This window comes from Leptonychotes weddellii, chromosome 6 (genome assembly GCF_054177405.1).
Source record: "Leptonychotes weddellii isolate Sample4059 chromosome 6, ASM5417740v2, whole genome shotgun sequence".
NCBI lineage: Eukaryota > Metazoa > Chordata > Mammalia > Carnivora > Phocidae > Leptonychotes > Leptonychotes weddellii.
This window is the reverse complement of record NC_138374.1, coordinates 101,180,084-101,199,739: the sequence shown is the minus strand read 5'-3', so window position 1 is coordinate 101,199,739 and position 19,656 is coordinate 101,180,084. Positions and strand designations below refer to the sequence as shown.

At 49.6% G+C, this 19,656-nt stretch overlaps 1 protein-coding gene across 3 annotated transcripts in view; it reads right to left on the bottom strand.

Moving 5' to 3' along the window:
* Positions 1 to 4,649: 4,649 nt before the first annotated feature.
* Positions 4,650 to 19,656, bottom strand: part of STX6 (syntaxin 6) — a 50,284-nt gene continuing 35,277 nt past the window's right edge. The window contains exons 6-8 of one of the 3 annotated variants that reach the window (XM_006736849.3): positions 18,816 to 18,922; positions 14,992 to 15,086; positions 4,650 to 10,545 (exon numbers count right to left, since the gene is read on the bottom strand). In XM_006736849.3, the coding sequence (XP_006736912.1) occupies positions 10,469 to 10,545; positions 14,992 to 15,086; positions 18,816 to 18,922 (279 nt within the window). In that variant the 3' untranslated portion in view covers positions 4,650 to 10,468. The other 2 variants (XM_031031809.2, XM_081824780.1) reach the window with 2 other exon arrangements.

The window sequence follows — 19,656 nt, the reverse complement described above, 5'->3', positions numbered from 1 at the left end:
GAAGAGGCTGGCCCCCACTTTGCCTTCGAGGGACGCACGGCTGGGGGCGGGGGCGGGGAGCGGACAGCCCGGACGACTGCGTGGTGACCGCGGCGGGCTGGAGCCGGTGAGCGGGATGGGACGGGAAGTGAGGTGACTCAGGACCCGCAGGCGGGGGTGGGAGTGGGGAGGTGGGGTGGGGGTGGCGCAGGAATGGGGACCCGGTGCGCGCAGTGTCCCCAGTCTCAGGATGGAGAAACCGCAGGCACGGCTCGATTTTTGGAAATCAAGGTTAATTCAAGGGCGTGCAGTCGCTGTGCCCGCTCCGTCTGCTCTTCAAATACTCCAGAGCTCTGTTGGGGACATCAAGGATTCAATTCTGAATCCTTCCAGCAACTCTGCGAGGGAGGGAATACTTATCTCGGGGTTACAAACTAGGGGGCCCGAGATTCAGGTTAAATTACTTATCCAAGGTTACACTGCAAACAACTAGCGGAGGTTGGATTTGAACCGGGCCCTGTGCGATTCCCAGCCTTCATGCGTCCTCCCTCCTGGGACCCTGTGGGGCTCACCTCATCCGGAGGCCCTCGAGCACCCCTCCTGGCCCTCACGGATGGCGGGGCGCAGCGCTGGCCCAGGACACCCAGCTGGGCCCACCCGCCGCTGACCTTCACCAGGGTGGGCGTGTGCGGTTCCCTTCTGTTTTTCTTGGGGTGGGGGAAATGGCATTGGCCCTCCCACTTCCCTGCGGGGGTGGGGTGGGGGGGACAAATCACCTTCCAGTACAGTGTTTCCGAAATGCAGGTGTAACCCACTCACGGGTCACAAAATCGGTCGAGACCAACATTTAAAAGAATATCAGTGCTTCGCACAAGCAAGTGTAGGTTTTGTTTGAGAACCACCTCTTCCAGGGCTGGGGGTGTCCTGAGTTGTAATTTAAAGGGTCATTAAGACTCTGCTCCAGGGGCACCTGGGTGGCTCAGTCGTTAAGCGTCTGCCTTCAGCTCAGGTCATGATCCCAGGGTCCTGGGATTAAGCCCTGCATCGGGCTCCCTGCTCCATGGAAAGCCTGCTTCTCCCATTCCCACTCCCCCTACCTGTGTTCCCTCTTTTGCTGTGTCTCTCTCTGTCAAATAAAATCTTAAAAAAAAAAAAAAAAAAAAAAAGACCCGGCTCCAGAGGGCACAAAAAAAAACACCCTTGGGGCTAAGGCCCAGGGAGGCTGCCTCGGGCATCCGATACCACACTCCACGTGCGGACTTCTTCTTCGGGTGGTGCCTTGCCTCAGGAGGCTGCGGAAACCTTCCTGGACTGAGTGTGCCTGGCCTGGGGCGGGGGGGTGGGGGGGGGAAGAGGCATCCTCCATCCTCCATCCTTGTCCCAGGGGCAGGGTATAATGATGTGACTGGACTTGCTGCTCCTTCAAACTAGCTTCAGTGCAGTGGGATTCCCCCGAGGGTATGTATCGCCAGGAGCTTGGGCTGTTGGTTCCCTGATCTGGCCACGCTGCAGATCCACGCCCTCACCCCTTTTGTGCGCTTATTCCTGTGCCCTTGCTGGAACATCCTTCCCCTTGTCCGCCATGGACTCCTTGGCGGCCTTCAGAAATGTCAGAGGTGCCTGTCCTGGGAAGCATTCTAGGACACCTGCATGCTGACTTTGGCCCCCTTTCCTTAGCTCCCATATAATCAGGTACAAGCGCTCTTTATTGTGGCTCTTTTCAAATAGCATTTCTTGCTTATCCTCCACCAAACTCACCTGGCAACAACTGGACTTCCCTTGTCCATCTGCGCAACCCACTTCCCGCCCCAAATCCCCAGGCTGGTCCTGGAGCTATTCTAAAGGTCCTGCTGTCGCCGGATCCCCTTCCTTCCCTCCCTCTCTCCCTCCCCGCCATCCTCTCTGAAGTTTCCCTTCTTCCCACAGAGCCAGAGCACCTGCTTAGAAATGGCAGCAGCCTTCCTTGGCACGAAGCTCTGCGCAGCTTTCTCAGGCTGTGGGCTTGGCCAGGTCGGAGTCCTGGGCCCCGAGGAAGGGGCTGCTGGCATTGGCTCTGAATCTCTGCCCACACAGCCCGGCTTTAACAGCTGCCCTGCCAGGCCTGGAGGACATCCGGGGCTCTCCTGTGGCTGCCCGGCTGCCCCGCTGGGGCTGCCTTTGTCTCGTCCTTCTGCAATCTGGGCTCAGGCCCCGACTCGCAGTGTGGGGCTGTCCTTAGGGGTCTGGCCAGGTGCCAGGTACTGGGGAGAGGCCTGCCCTGCCCTTGGGATGCCCGTGTCCCCAGGGTGGAGACAGCTACAGCTGTGAAAAGAGACAAACCAGTGTGCCAAGGCCTTCAATGGAAGCCCCAGGCAGGAGGCCCCACTCCACCTGGTGAGCAGAAAGCTTCCCAGAAGAGCCAGCCGTGGGCTCACCAGCCTCCAATCCTCAGGAGCAAGGAATGCTGGGTGCTGTGGGGGCGGTTCAGATGCCACAATGTTGCTTCTCACCCTGGGCTCCGCAGGCTGAGTCTCCAGGCTTTTCTGAGTTCATACAATGAGTGGGGCTAACTTACTTTTTGCACATTTCCAGCCAAATAAAAGCTCTGAAACATTTTTATCAGCAAGGCTAACCTGCTTGAGGTCCTTGACAAGTAGACTTCTTGAAGCCTACAGCGGGCATATAGGGTTAGAGATGTGGTCAAGTCCAAGGCACCTGGTATCCGGGTTTTATCTTCAGCACTTCCAGCTCAGCGCTTTAACCCACCGCTGACTCATACTACAGCTCTTTTCATTCCTTGTTCTCTCCTCAGCTTTTACCGCTTCTCGGGTTAGAAAGACGGCTTCCCGAAATGCTTGCCACCCCTCAAATTTGAACGGCGCCTTTTTTGTCTGAAGGGAGGCTGGCTTCATGAGGGTCCAGTCAGACCTGGGTTCTCATCCTGCCTCTACCACTTCCTCATGGAACTCTGGGGCAAATTCTTAATTGCTCCATGCCTGTTTTCAGGTATAAAGTGGGCTTCGACAGGATTTCCCTCATGGGGTTGTGGGAATTAAATGGGAGACAGAAATTTCACTCATGTCCCGGACACCTTGGTCAAAGACCTGCCAGCCCATCAGATTCTCATCAAATGTTGGCTGAAAGTTTCAGCTGCTAATTAGATATAACATTTGAGAAATTTTTTCCTATGAGTTGATGGCCCCCTCCCAAAGGCTGGCCAATCCTAGTGTGAACTTTTGTGAAAGCAGACAGGATGCATCTGATGGTGTGGTGAGGAAAGGGAATACCATTACAGAGGTCAGAAAGGTTGGATTTGGATTTCTCACATCCAAGCTTCTGGAACACATCACCCGCGGAGGGGTTTATTGGTGGGGATGTTTGTGCTCAGACTCTGCCTGCATCTGCACCAAATGGAGACTCCACTAATGTTCCAGTTATCAGTGTCACCTGGGTAGAAGGTGTTTCCAGACACGTGAGACCCCAGAGGTGCCAAGGATCAAGGTTTATAGATCTGAACTGTGTCCTCTTGGACGGTGCAACATTATGGCAGTATGGCCTTCCCTTCCTACGAGTTTTAATTTTTGCCTCAGGTCTTGTATTTTCAGTGAGTTTTATGTAAGGTTTATAGCCAGTGGGGACCTTTTGAAAGACAGCAAATCACTCTTTTGCTGCAAAGCGGAGCCTCCAGTGGAGTCAAGTGCTGGTCGGTCCAGAACCCTCAGCCTTGTAGACGCCTGCCTTTTCCCCCCATCCACACGACACAGTCCGCGCTTCCTCGGGCTGGGGTGGGGGGCTGATTTGCTTTTATCAGCGAGCACACGTAACCATTTCTTCCTCCTAAATCCCTTCCTCCTCAGATATTAACTAGAACTCTCAAAATAAGCACTCACTCCTCCAGCAAGGCTGGTTATAGGTTGGTTTGCGTTAACCCTCCTTGCTGTTACATTTGGGGGGAGAAGTCAAACTGGGGACTCACGAAGCACTGATGTCCCAATTTCTGTGCTCGGCGCCGGGGGCATAGTAAGTAACTCTGCTTCTCATCAGCTGTGTGACCTTGAGAAATAACTTGTGTCCCAGGTTCCTCATCTGCGCATTTGGGATAGTATTAGATGAGGAAACTTCACTATTTCATACAGCCATTTTAAGTATCGTCTGCATTAGTACAGACGAAGTACCTAGAACAGTGCCAGGCACACAGAAGGTGTTCGGTTAATAGGAGTGAGGAGGATGATGATAAATGGAATGATGAAGGTCCGTGTCCTCAAGGAGCTTATGTAGCCTCGTCACCTTGTCCCACACAGAACTGAAGGCAGGTTCTTTCAATTGCCAACCGGGATGGCTGATATTCTTGTTGGCCAACACTTCGGTGAGGGGGGAATAAGACTCAGGTCGGGTTTCTCTGCTCCCCACACACTCCTCGTCCCAACTGAAACTGTGCTGTATGGTATTTTGAATACATAGTGTGGTTATTTTGGGGTTTATATTCATGTGACTTGCCCAGCCAAAGAAAGCCCAATTTATAATTCAGATCTTCTAACAGCCACACACTTTCCTCACCCCAGGCGTACGCGTATGTCCGTGTTTATTAGTAGGGGCAGAAGGAGGGCGTTGTGTGTAGGTATGAAAGGAAACAAAAACAAAGACAAAAACCAACAGAACTTAAACAACAAAACAACAGCCCAAGACAAAAGTCATGGTTTCTCCATTTCTCTTTTAATACTGAACAGTATTCTTTGTACACCTATAACATGATTTCAAGAGCAGAAGTAAGAAACATTACTAATAGACTTCAGGGTGTAAAAATACCACTTTGAAAGACGGCTAGTTGAGATCTTTCTTACACAAGTATTTTTAAAAAGTTTTCAAGTTTATAGTGTCATCAGTTTGTTTAATGTCAGGATTACACAAAGCTGTGGAAGAGGTTTTATTATGCAGGGATGGTTTACTGTAGCCTAAATTCCACGATGCAGTAGCAGTGATTCTGAAACTAAACTGGGCGTCAGAACGCCCTTGGAGGGCTTGTGAACACCCCAGAGTTTGTGATTCAGCAGAGCCGAGGGGAGCGCCGAGAACCTGCATTTCTAGCAAGCTCTGGGGCGATGCCGCCGAGGCTGGGCCCACACCACACTTGGAAACCCGGCCTGTAGAAAAAGAACGCATCTACCTGTGGCGAGGGGCGTAAACTGGCACCAGGACCACCGGGCTCTTCTCATGAGGACTGGGGAGTGGGGGGGCCATCTGGAAATCACCCAGGCATTTGCAATTCTAATCTTTGATCTCACTTCTTTAGTTTGTACCTTCTAGTTATTTAAAAATGAAACGCTGTAGGTTATTTATCCTTCGAAGAAAAATACAATGGTTTAATCTTGCTGAGTGCTGCCAGATATTATACATTTGCCTTTTCCATTACACTGATTTCTGATTACAAATGAGCCAGTGAAAGCGTATTTTTCCACTTACAAAAAAATGAATCCACAATCATTTACAGCTTGCTGTCTTTGGCCCTTTCCTGGTTTCCAGGCCGCCCTTACCCAGGGCGTTCTCCCAGCCTGGGTCGAGCTAGGACGGAACCACATCCAGCTTACAAACAAGTTCCAGTCACTCATTCTAATGGGGGACACCTGGCTGGCCTCTCCCCGCCCTGCACAGGTACTTTCTTTTCCTGAGGACTAGGACATCTGCCTCTCCCAGAGCGCACTTTACCCACAGGGCTGCGATTCCCGTTCGGGAGCAGGGTCTCAGCTAAAGCCCACTTTGTGCAGAGCAGAAAGAACAACGGTGAACGTGGTCTCGGCCCAGGGCTGGCAGAAAGCCCAGCTCATGCAGAGTGCCCGGCTGACACGCGGCTACACCACAAGGCCCGAGAGCTTTGCTTAGCGAACAGTGATGCCGGGGGGTCTTATTTCTATCACCCCCTGGATAATCGAGTGGCTTCTGGGTTCAAGAACTCATAACCTTAAAAAAAAAAAAAAAAGGGATAAAATATACTTTCTCACAGGTCCACGCCAAGCAGCTGGGAAGGTGACTGGGACAAATCACCCTCTCAGCACAGTTCCCGTCTACACAGCCTTGGGGAAGGGCATTTCTGGACAAAGGTAACATGGGAAGGAAAACAGCACCAACACATTAGCTTATGTCGCAGGGAAACCAAGTTCTTTTTCTTCCTTCCCCGCCCCGCCACACACCTGTTCTCTGCAGAGACCAGAACATCATGAAGAAGTGCCGCCTAAAGGTAGATGGCAGGACCATGGCAAGACCCCCCGGGAGCTTTCAGGGCTTCAGTGTTCGTCCAAAAGCAAAAAACACCAAATGGCTGGGGTGAGGGGTGCACACGACAGGTCACTACCAGCCTACCTTGTTACGTCGCCGAGGTCGCTTGTCCCTGGGGCCAAGTCCAGCATGCAGCGCCGCAAATGCCCCCCGTGTCTGTTGGAGGAGCTAAGCTGGGGGCTCCAAGGCCTTCTGAGGGCACCGTCGGGGCTGCTGACCCCAGGGGCCAGCGAGCCTGGGGTTTCAGCCCCGCCGTGAGTGACCCGGCACTGGGCCTCAAGAGCCGGAGCCTCGGAGGTTCTCTGCACTGCTCTTCTCATCTGACGGCTGTTCTCCTTGGAATTCTCTTGATTTTCTGGCCCCGACAGCCGACAGCAGCTTCGCAGTGAGCATCACAGCAAGAGGCCCACGGCGAGGCTGGTGTCCCCGCTTCCATAACGGCCTGGCGCGGGCCTTGCAAGAGTAAGACCTCCTCACTGGAAGTGCAAGCATGTCTGTGAGGGCCGGGAGCCGGGTAAGGACAGCTGGACAGGCCAGCCCGGGGCCGCAGCTGCCCTCTGCTCAGCAGCAGAGGCCCCGGGAGAAGCCCGCCGCTGCGCTCACTGGGCGCCATCCTCCTGCAGGGACTGGACGGGACGGCGCCGTGGGCCGCAGGGGCTGGAAGTCTGCGAGCCCTCTGGTTTCCCCTCTCTGCTCTTGATGGAGAAAGAACGTGCTTTTCAAAAGCGTTCTTCTGAAAAAATAGGAAAGACATGGCAGCGAGAGGAACACAAAGGGAGGTAGTGCATGCCGTGTTTTACAACTTGCGCTTCTCGGCCGGCCCACCGCTGTTCTGCTTCCAAGTTCATCCTGCAGCACGAGGCGAAGCCAAGCAGTCCGAGCCCACTGAGCTGAAAAGCAGCTCCTCTATGTAATTCAGTTCCTAGATCTTCAAATGCTGTGAATTCTCTAGAAAGGTAACGGTCTCACTTTATAGCCAGGGAAATTACCAAAAGAAAGATCTTGGCTCTGCCACCTTCACTTACAGAAGGTAAAACACTTCACAGAGACAGATTTCTGTTGGAGTTAGACTAGATTTCTCTTCACAGCCCTGAATCTCACGAGGTGAGAAGGAGTGGGAGTTGCCAAGTGGTTGGCTACCAGACCCATCAGTCTGTTTAACTCTGGCTAAAAGCAGAGAATAATGGGCAAGCCACCAAGTTTCTCCCCCTTCGGCTCTGGCGTGAAGATCCTCGTGTAACACACGCTGCGACTTCCAATTGCCACCCAGCAGCGGGCACCCACAGAGCGCTGGGAGCGCGCAGTCCGCACAAAGGCAAGATGAAAAATTAGGACTAAAAACTAAAGGTATTTCAGTTTTCCAGCTGGATCCCCACTCTGGCAAACTCTCTCAATGGTTCATTCCCCCCAACCTATCCCCCAAATCAGCTGATTAGAAAAACGTTTTTCCAATAAACCGATAAACGTAAGCTGAGCTCTCTTGTATCCATCATATTATGCCAGTTCCTTAGAAATGATATGTGTCGAGGAGCGGAGGCTGCAGGAAAAAGCCCACACGCTACAGGATGTGCCTCTAAGCAGTGCAGAGGGTCACCAGGGTCTGCTTCTCTCCCCATTCTACGGGCAGGGGGGCCACGTAGGTGCCCCCGAAAGCCCGGCAGTGTTAGGATCGCTGATGAGGAAACACTTATCCTCAAAAATCAACCTAAGCCCCTGGCTTGTTCCCTCGGACTGCCCTGGTTTGCACTCTGAGCGGAGACGTCTACAGTGATGCCCAGTTCGGGCACAACAGGGTCAGACCAGGATCAGGCTGGCGGGGCCCAAGCTCTGCTTGGGGCAGAGCTGGCGCGGGCAATTACCGGACAATTACGGTAAGAGGCTGCCCTGTTAAAGAGCAGTTCCTTTGAGGTGCAGAGACAGGGGCGCCCGTGGAGAGAATGCGGGCAGTGCTTGTATTTTAAAGTAAACTTTCTCCTCCTAAATAATTCCCTAGTCAGCCTCAGCGGGAGTCTGGTCTACAATAGCCACTATTTAGCAAACACTTGAAATTAAGTGAGGTCATCATGCCGAGTCTAAATCTATCCAGACATTTAGTAATTAAGTCTCCGGGTCACAACACTTGGCCCGCCCCTCCCCGCTCCCCCCCACCCCCCGACCTCAGGGAAGCAGCTTACTCATTAATGACCAGGCATGTTCCCAACAAGCCCCACGGACACACATGACAGTTAGTTGTGTGGGGCACAGTAAACCTGGTCATAGCAGGAGAAGAGCATGGCTTTTCAATGGCATGATCATATAGGTCATTAGGCTGCCGGCTGCCTCTGCTAATGCGGATTGTGGATTACAGTACTGAGACAAGGTCCCCATTTATGGTGAACAAAGACCGGTACGTTTTAATGCAAATCTAAGGACCATCCCTATTCTAAGTTTAGAGAAGACTATTTGAATGAGTCTCAAAACTTGTAAAACAAATAATCTAGTACCCTACGTCTGAAGCCCTTTGTAGTTATCTTTTTTTTTGCTAATTTGAAAAAAATAACTTATTTATATATCAAATAGAGTTGAATGTAAACATGGATGTCAACCACCCTTTTAGTTTTATAAATCTGCTTTTAGCTTTCATTAAGAGGCAGATTTCCTTACCTACCATGATCCTAACCATGAGAAAATACCCTTCTTTAAAAAATTGTTACAAATATTTATTAAAAAGTGCAATTCATAAGTCAGCTGGGCAAGTACATCATTGTAAATCACAAAAAAGGGGGGGGAGGAAGCCCAAAGCAAATAAACAAACAAAAAACCCCAAGAAATACAGACAAAACATGAAAAAAAGGAAAAAAAAAAAAAAAGAGTGCGCTGTGGAATGGGCCCCAACAGATGAGGAAACAGGAAGTCAAAGCTAGAGCTCTATCCAGACGTTGCTGTGCTTTCCAAGTGCAGAAGGTGGAGGGGGAGAGCGTGGCCCCTGCCGCAGGGCTCCGGGTCAGCTGCTGCTTCCATATCGGTGACGGCATCGGGGAGGTTATAAAAATATCCTACAGACGCCGGGACGCTGGAGGCGTTTAAAAAATCATCGGAAGCTTGAAGTTTAGCATCTCAGCAGTTTCAGCTACTAAAACTCAATTAAAGCATCCGTTCTTTAAATTTGGATTGGCTCAGTTATTTGGCTGGATGATAAAAAAACTGAGTTGTCATCTTAGGGGAAAAAAAAAAAACCCCACCCAAGTTCACCTACCCATTCTTGCCATTACTCACAGGGTAAGAAAAGTCCGGTCCAGAACTAGCCTTTTTGGTCATTATGGTTTCTGAGTGTCGCCGTACTCCCAATGTACTAACCGCCCCCCCCACCCCCAATGCAGAGTGCCAAGGGAATGACCTAACCGGCCAGGAGGCTGGCCCCGGATCCAGACCATCCAAGTGTGCGGCTGAGCTGCGCCATACGGGTAAGGGGCGTCCTCAAAATACAAGGTGCACCAGGACAGCAACATGAATTTGGCAAGGCACTGACCTCCGGCAACCTCACCCACTCTTCCCTCAGCTGTGCAAACCCTGGGTCCTGCTGCCCTCTCCTCCCTTCGGTTCAAGCCAGCAGCTGTTAGCACCCCCAAAGCCTAGTGCTTTCCATTATTTTCCATTAGTTATTTCTACCACAGAATAATGAGCCTGGAAAAGCAATTTCATCCCAGCACTTATCCCTGAAAAATGGATCAATGCGTTTTTTGTCACAAACTGCTTCTGGGCCTAGCGTCCCCATCAGCAGCCAGCTCTCGGGGGGCCAAGGGCCGCTGCCGCGATGGGAAATGAGACCTGCCCGGGAGCCTGCACTCCCGATGGTGCTCTCGGGGATGGGACAGCGGTGTGCTGTCCAAGCTGGGGGGGGGAGGCGGGGGGAGCTGCCAAAGATGGATGGAATGAGCAAAAGCAAGCGCTAGTGGAGTCTGCGAACTTTTCCGGATTCCTCAGAGGCTGTCCTGGGGGCCCAAGGGCCCGGAGGCAAAGCAGTGCCGAGCCGTCCTCGGAACAGGACAGGCGGCCCCAGGAGCGCACAGTCGTCGCTTCCTCTTCCCAGCGGCCCTGCCAGCGCCGGGTCAGAGCAGCTGTCTCAGTGGTGGGGTCACAAGGAGGGAAGTCAGTGCAGGCTGTGTTTTCCAGAGAGGAGTGTAAAGAGACGGCAACGCTGGGGTGCTGCTTCCCGCCTCCCCTGGGGCTCGCGAGCAGGAGGAGCCGTGCCGGGCCGCCGTCACAGCACTAAGAAGAAGACCAGCACGACCAGCAGGACCACAAAGAGGACGGCGATGGCACACCACTGGCGCCGATCTGCAAGGCAGGACACAAGCATCAGCGCTCGTGACTCCACGCTCCCCAAGGTGCGACAGTCCCGTGCACGCCCTGAAGCGGAGAGGGGACAGAAGTGCACACGACGGGCCCACAGGGGCTCTGGGGCCTGCCCGGGGGTTGGGTATGCTGGCCTGCTCCGCGTGTGCATCCACAGCTCTGCCAGGTGCCTGAAAATGGGCCTCTAGTAAGTACGTGCTTTGTGTCGCAAGCCTTTAATTACAATCTGCGGCGCTCAGCTTGCTGCTGGTGGGCACCATGTCCCTGGGAAGGTGTTGGCATCGGCGTTACGGATCAAAGCCCGTCTGCTTTCATCTCCTACCGAAGTCAAATCATTTCATTCAACAACACTCAGCACTATGGGGGGATGGAAAGAGGATAAAAGCGCCTGCTGGTCACTTCAGGAAACGAGGAGCTGAAAAAGCAAGCTCTGGGGATCAAGAGCATGATCAACATTACCCCACACCTGTCAGGAAAGAAGTGAGATCACTTAACCAGTAACTTACACAGCTTACCCGTAAAGGAAAGTGGAATGTCTTCTCTGAAACCCTCTGCCCTACCGACACTTGAGGACAAGCACCAGAAGCAAAGTGGTTAGAGTCCATCTAAACGGCCGAGAGCAAGGGGGCTCGAGGGGCAGGAGGGCACACACAGGCCCCAGGGGAGCCCCCGCTGCACCCACAACCCTGACTGCGGGTTCGTCACGCTGCACAGAGGCTGCCTGGCAGGGCTTTGTGAGCGTGAACACGAATACCCTCGCACACTCTGGGCTGGGCCAGGCTGGGCATGGGGCCTAGGATGCCTCCTTAACTTGTGCAGGTGTAGAAAGAACACGCGGTCTTTCCGTAGACGAGTCCTGCATTTTCCACATAGGGTCACACTGATAGAACAGAATTTCACTGGCCTACGAAAACGTAGTTCAATGGCTAGAAATGATCACTCCATTTAAACAGAAATATAAAGGTTTACTGATTCATCAAAAGTTTATTGGAAAGGGGCACCTGGGTGGCTCAGTCGGTTAAGCGTCTGCCTTCGGCTCAGGTCATGATTCCAGGGCCCTGGGATCGAGCCCCACATCGGGCTCCTGGCTCAGCGAGGAGCCTGCTTCTCCCTCTCCCTCTGCCTCTCTCCCTGCTCATGCTTTCTCTCTCTCTCTCTCTCTGTATCTCTGTGTCTCAAATGAATAAATAAAATCTTAAAAAAAAAAAGTTTATTGGAAAGCCTGCAGACTGTGGCACACCACAGCGATCGAGACTCACACTACATAAAGGTTTGAATCTAGGAAAAGAGACTGCCAAACTGTCTACAAAGCAATGCTAAGTCCACGAACCAAGGACTTAAATTATTTAAATGCCATGGAGAGCACAATCTTAGAACCGGGCGACAGCCACCAACCGACAGTACACAAAGCAAGTACCTTCTTAGTGGTGATCACCTTGTTCTACTTCTGACGTGCTAGAAACTCACTTAGTGTGATTAGGGCAAAGACCCCAAATCTGTCGGTTCCTTATCTGAACAGGAACTAGTCCAATGGGCATGGGAGGCAGAAATCAACCTATCAGATAATAATCTGTTTATCGCTTCACTGGCCAAGAAAACTTGAGGATCCAGCATTTTTCATCTATTTAAAAATGTTTATGATAATTTAAAAACACTCTCATTAAAATGATTAATCAATATTCTTCCAGGACAAAACAGTCAAGGTAATTGCTTCCTAACCACCCCCACCCCCCAACCTCATACAGATCCCTGCCCCTCCCCCCATCCTGCCTTTCTCAAACCCGGATTCCCAATATTGAACCGGTTTTCTACTTTTTGGCTTTCCACCAGCCTCACCCAATCCCCTCCCACCTCCAATCACTTCCTCTTCCCCAACTGCATTAAACAGGGGGTTTTCATCGAGAAGTTGGGTCACACAAGCCAGCACAACCCAGGACCGCTCTTTGAAAGCCATCTTCCTCTGCAGGGCTAAGCTGCTGCTTCGAAGCAGGACCCAGGTAAGCTCTGGGAGCTGTTACCCCAGCTGACTTCTCCCCAGAAGGGGGGAGTACTAACCACGAAGGCTTCTGTGCTCTCAAGTGAAAAGCCTAACCAGCTCGGCAAGGTCAAGACCTGTTTCAAAAAGTCAGATAGGAACAAAGAGAACTCCAGGGGCAAGTTTTTTTCCCCCCTTCCAGTATGTTTTTCTTCCCTAAAGAGAAAAGAACGATGACAGAATTTTGGAAAGTGAGGGGAAGAAAACCTCTGTATCTACTCAAAAGAATATACTTTCCTTGGGTCACTCGAAAAGGCAGGTGTGGCATCCTGGCTGATCTCTGTGGAGCAGCCAGCTGCGTGGAGGGCAGGCGTCCTGTGCCTGCTCACTGACCGCCTCATCGAACTTCAGTGGGTCTTGATATACTTTAGGTAGGGACTGAAAGGTAGTGAATTTGCCCAAAAGTTAGGGAGGTGAACAGAGACAAATACGAACTGCCCTGTTGTCAAACCGAAGCCGGCACCGTGCGGGAGGCCCTGAGCGAGCTTTCTTCTGGGAGCGAGCAAAGATTAAAATGAAAACCCCAGGCAAGCTGTCCAAACTGAAGGGCCTTTCAGGCTGAATGCTCTGTTTCCTGGCTCTTTTTCTTAGACAAACATAATTGAAGTCCCCACTTTGCTCCCCAAACTTTTCTTTCAGGATAAAGTAGAATAAAGCATAAGCAAGGCTCAGTGCTATTTATACACACTGAACGGCTTATCACAATGCAAGTACTTTTCTAAATTATTCATACCCGGAATGCTGAGAAACAAAGACACAGTGCATCTTTGTTCTTTGCTCTTCCCCAAACAAAACTGGTGCTGAAGTAGCTACTTGACTTTGTGACTAATACATACACTAGTGAGAGGCCTGGTGTTTCAACTTGTTATATAATACTTCATTAATTTTTTTTTTTTTTAAAGTAGAGGGGTGAAGGTGGGAGAGGAGAGAACACAGAGGAATAAGGAAGGCGGCTTTGCAAACCTTTCTCTGAAGTGTGTGAAAGATGAACTAAGCTGGTGCGTGCTTTCGGCAATGACTTGCTAGAAGCATAAAGGTATTTGTCCCTGGAGAGAAAGAAGGAAGGAAGTCTGGCTATGAGCTTCCCTCTGTCTTGGATCTAACAGGTCCCTTGCCCCGTAGGGCTATATTCTGCCTGTCCTACTATTTTTTTAAAACACAAACAGTAAGTACTAATATATGGGAGACACTGTTAAACACTTGTACATTAATTACTATTATTTCATTTAATCGTCACAATGATCTTGAGAGGAAGGCATCAACCTATTTTTTTACAGATAAGAAGCTGAGCCCCAGACAACTGTTCTATAACTTGACTATGAGTTGAAGTGCTGGAAAGTAAATATACATTTGTATTTAAGTCTCAGCTCAAAAGTCCAAACTATTAGACCCCGTAACACAGACCTGATGGGAGGAAACCCAAAGAATGACGTGTCAAGAAAGAGGGGAAGTTCCAGTGGGGGAGCTGGGTGCTCTGGTTCAAGAACATCTACATCACCTCAAGGAGCAGCTCAGGCCCTCCCTTCACCAAGCCATCCCCACCAACTAAAGAAAAAAGGAGATACTAGATTTTCTTTGATTTAAAAAATACTATTTCTGGGATGCCTGGGTGGCTCAGTTGGTTTAGCATCTGCCTTTGGCTTAGGTCATGATCTCAGGGTCCTGGGATCGAGCCCCACGTCGGGCTTCCTGCTCAGCGGGGAGTCTGCTTCTCCCTCTGCCTCTCCTCCCGCTCATGCTTTCTCACTCACTCTCTCTCTCAGATAAATAAAATCTTTAAAAAAAAGAATCAAATATTATTTCTAATGTACCAGGGGAGGTGGGCTGTTGCAATAAGAAAAAATAGAGTCATTGGAACATACCTTCCTATACAGTGAGTGATTTGAAAACTGTTACTTCTTCATCCCCATCCTGATGCAAACCTGCTGGAGTATTTCACTATGGATTTAAATGAAAGCCATTTAAATTAGACCTGTAAGGCCATCTTATTCTGAAATGGTAGGAGCTTCTCAATAAAACAAAGTCAGTCCAGGAGAAACAGTAACTGGCTTCTTAATTACTGTTTTATAATAAGTTCCCTATTTTGGCAAGGAAATAGAAAAAATAAAATTAAGTAAGAAAGGATTTTCTAATTGCAAAGAGAGTTGATCCGCCAGGAGATAAGCCACCCAACACCACCAGCCTTGTGTGGTGGGGGAACACAAAGACCACTTCTCAAGTGAAGGCCACAAACGACAGACAAGGCCTGTGCATACTAGTCTTCCTTCTCCGACCGGAAAGCAGGACCAAAAATGTGCCACAGGAAAGATCTGAAGGGGCACGCCTATGAGAACCCTATAGACCGTGTTTCTAGAATTAAGTAGGAATTCTTAAGCTTTAAATACCATACATACCACTGGTCATGTGAGATACTTTTGCAAGTTTCTTCATCACATTGTCTAGCCGAGACTGAGTGCTCTCCAACTCATGAGAAAAATCATCCAACATACTAGAAAGAGAAGCAGACACAGAAGGGTAGCTGGTCAGCACAAAGGCTTGGCAATACACTGGCCACGGAATTAAAACAGGATCTACACCTCCGTTTTAGCAAACCTAAAGCCCGTAACTTTGCGATTCAAGTCCCCAGTCTGCTATCCAAATCGTTAGCACAAGATAGGTTTTTGATTTCAGAATTTCGGGGAATTTTAAAAAAGTACCAAGTTACATGTGCTATATGTTAGCCAACATCCTCAAGCAGGGTCCGGGGCAGACCTCATAGTCAAACATGGTACTATTTCTGCAGAGAAAACGATGAGGAATCATTGCTGCAGTCAGGTCAGGTCAGGTTTTTTGTAGTAGGAACTTGCTGGAAACTTTTTTTAAAAGATTATTTTAGCACTTTCTAGACTTTAGAATTGTAGACCTGACTATATAGTAACACAAACTCAGGGGCAGTGCAGCACACGAGGAGGAGGCTAAGCAAAGCCCGACAACCAGGCTTTGCCACTTGTTTCCCTTGTCACCTTGACAAGGCACCCCACTTTGGCACTGTTTCCACGTCTGTAAAACGGGGTAGCTTCCCTGCCAGGGTCTTGTGAGCACCAGGTCATAACACAAAGCGCTTTATGGCCAATAGGAGTTAAACACGCCTTAATCGCATAATCATCTCCTTTAACGCGCTCTGTGCTTTGTCATAGAGCTGGGAGGCCCTGGGACTGACACTCCTGACCGTGTGCACTCCCACCCACAGAGAACTCAGTGTTTGCCCGCTAAGAGAAGTGGCTCCAGGAAGTGAATAGTATTTGCTGTCCACGCTGCAGCTGGGAAAGAAAACACCAAAATGCTCTTATTCCAGCACTGTTTATTTCATAAATGACTAACCATTCCAGACTTTTCAACTTGGGGTTAACATATGATTATCCCGAGAGTGGAACCTAACATACAGCATCAATGGAAGCTAGAAACCACTGGGCTTGGTCTGTGCCCCCATGAGGCACCTGACTGCCTGCAGGACTCCGGGCAACCAACTCCTTATTAATTATTAAATAAACTCCATGTTGACAACTAAATAAACAGATCTTTGTCCCTTACCTGAAATTCCAAATTAACACACTATTAGCTCATCTAAGATCCTGCTAGCATCTCGGCCTGTAGCTGCAGACCTATCCAGGCAGGGCCAAATACTGAAAAACAAGAGCCACCTTTGTATGCTGGGCATGACTTTTCCTACTGAGGACAGAAAGGCTAGGCACCCAACCTCCAGCCCAAGGACACCCACTAAACTAGGTTTCTAGCCCAGATCTATCTGACTCGGCGCTGTCCAAAAGAAACAGACTGCGAGTCCGATACGCTACTTAATATTTGCTAGTAACCACATTTAAAACAAAAAGATGAAATTAATTTTAATAATCTGTTTTATTTGGCCTAATATATCCCAAATATTATCATTCCAACATGTAACTAATATTAAAAAAAAATCACTCACAAGCTACTTTACATTTTTTTTTCATAGGAAGTCTTCAAAATCTGGTGTGCATTTATGCCGAGGGCGCATCTCTGTGCAGACTGGCCACATTTTATGTATTCACTGGCCACAGCTGCCAGTGGCCACCAATGCTGGAGAACACAGGCCAAAGTCCAAGCCCCAGGTGCTTTCCTTTTAATTTACTTATTATTTTTACCAAAGTGAGACACAGTTTAAAGAGCTAAATAGCACGTTCAGGCTCTTTATAAAAAACCACGGCTGTTTCCTGTCCCCTTGGACAAGTGCTGCCAACCCCTCCCACTAGTCCCTGGGTGCTTTTCCGTGTGTTCAAGGAGCATGCTCACACCAGAATCCTGTCCTACTGACTCGACTCTAAAAAGGCTAGGGCTTAGCTCTGCTCCCACCTCCTTCCCCATCCCGGCATCCATCCCACTACTCATCCCCCTTCCTTCCACTATGACTGTGTCACAACGTGATGAGCGCGCCCTTCAGGGCTCACACTATCACGAGTGAATGCTCTCCCCTGCTGGTGGCTCGCGGCGGGAACTGTGTTTGCTCCGTGGCGCCCCCTGCGGCTGGCGGAGGATTCAGCTTTCTCTGGTCTGTTGAGTCAGTAGCCATTCATTTTCCTACTTTCCAGGACATATAATGTTATGGTTACTGTTTCTTATTTCATGTTCTATGTCCCCATAGGTCTTATGGTATACAAAGTTTTATAAAAAGATCCCTCTGCTGGTGCCCTAGTGGGCTCTAGGGAAGGAGTGACATAAAGGGTATGTTTGGTGTGTTCAAGTTACCATCTTTAACTGAAGTCTGCCAGGCTTCTCTATCATCTACTGAACCCCAAGGAGTCAGGCAATTAGTCCTTTTCCATCCGCAAATTGAAATTTTAGGGGAAGAATGCATTTTAGACAGAAATTCAACACGCATGCCTAGATTCCTGCTCTTTCAGCTTCCCCCTGGTCTCCTTGCCTTCAATCTGACTCCATTATTGTTTGTCATCTAAACCACAGCTAGATGGGTCTGCCCCAAATGTAAACCTGTCCATGGCATTACTCCCGACACAATCTTCATGGTTCCCCATCACCCTCAGGAGAGAAAGTCCTAACCCCTTAATGGGGCGTCAAAGGCCTCCCCGCTCTGTTCTTGGCCTCCGTCTTGACTTCTGCAGCTCCCCCTCTCTACCCCCATGCTCTACACAAACCAGACCTTTCTGTCCCATGCACTCTCTCACACTCTCTCTAACCCCCAGTCGACCCTCCCCTCACCCTCACCCCTCTGCCGGGCCACCTTCCACGCATCCTTCAGGTTCCAGTTCCACACATCTTCTCAGGGACCTGGGCTAAGTCAGGTCTGCAGCTTGAGTGGAGCGAGGGCTCTCGAGGCACCACACTCTTCCCCCTTATGTCTCTGCACCTCTTAGTGACTTGCACCATTTGTAGAACGTCTGTTCTAGGCAGTAACTGGTAAACTCTCTGACGGCAGAGATGCAGTCTGTTTGCTCCTCTATGGGTACCTGGGACCTCCCAGCAGAACAGATACCCAGTTTGAATTTCTGAAGAATGAATGTATAAGGCTGAACTCAAGACTGAGATAGGAGAGGTTCTGAAATATCCTAGTGGATGGTCTTATTTTTTCAGAAAGAAATTTGTGAAATGAAAGCATTTAAGAATGATGCTTTTGGTGTCCTACTTCTGAGCACAAAAGGAGACTGTGCTGAAGGAAAAAATAAACAAACCCAGTTATGTTTTCGTTTGCTTTGTTTTTACTTTGTATTTCTGAGAGGGAAGATTTTTGATTAATTGAAGTCAGATTTATAAACTTTTCTTCATTAAGTTAAAGTTTAAGATGCAAAGCAAGAAGTTCTGTTTGATGGAGCAGGAGAGTCAGGGGATGAGAGAGGGAAGTCAGCTCATGTCCTATCCTCTCCGGGACCCAGATCCCCAGGGAGGTTACACAGCCATGTCTGTCTCATGTTCCCATTCATCACAACACTCTGAGCATCCGCTCGGAGGAATCTGTATCTGTTTTTGCAGGGTGCAAAAATAATCATGATAATAACTTTGCCCAAACCCTGTTCAAATTTTATCTGATCAATGTGCTTCTTTGGGGGAGGCAGAATAAAGATGCAGCTATAGAAGTAAAACGGCTTTTGGGTTTACTAGCCATGTAACTGTCAGGCTTTTCAGGGGTCTCATAAGATGGCTCTGCCCCTCAATTTCACTGCAGCGAGAGGGGCGTGTCAGTACTCACACCGCCTGTTCCTCTAGCTCCCCTCCGATGCGCTGGGACATGTTCTTCAGCACCCCGATGCTGCCAGAGACCAGCTCCAACTGCTCATCCTGCTGCTCCACGATCAACTGGTGCCAGAGAAATGGGAAAGAAGCAATTAAACTCCATCTTACCTGGTTCCAAGCCCAGTACTCTAGCAGCTGCTAGCTTCTTTGCCAACTTGGGACCATTCTCATTCAGAAGCAAAGCCCAGAAATCGAAGGACCAGACCATCGCCTCTGAGAACACACTGCTCAAAAGGCTGGGATGACAAGCTACTGATACTTCCTGCCGATCCAACTTGTGAACAGTCAGCAGGCCTGGAAACCACCAAGAGTGATTTACTCTGGTTGGCTCAAGTCCAGCGAGGGAACAAGCCAGGGTCAAAAGCACCTGTGTGGTGACCACTGAGACATGGGATGTTGGGGAAGAGGAAGCCCACCGCCAGGGTCAAGGTCTCAATCCACAAAAGACTGCCTCGGCCTGACTCCAAGAGAGAGGCCGGCAAATCTGTGAATGTGGGAAAACTGCACAGAGTCCTTTCCTTCCTCTCAAGGACAAACTAGAGGAGGCCCTGTGGCTGTAAGCTGCTTCAAGGACAGCTACTGAGTGATAAATAATTACTTTTAATTGTGGTGTAGCCTCCTCATTTTTTATTAAGAAAAAAACTTGCTTGATTAATAGCAATTTAAGTAGACAACTGGTTAAACAGACAGGCTAATGAAAAAGAACAAACCTACGTGTATACGTAAAACATAATATTTAAGAACCAATAGTTTCAATGGATAGATAATCCTCAAATCCCCAGATACATTATTAGCTT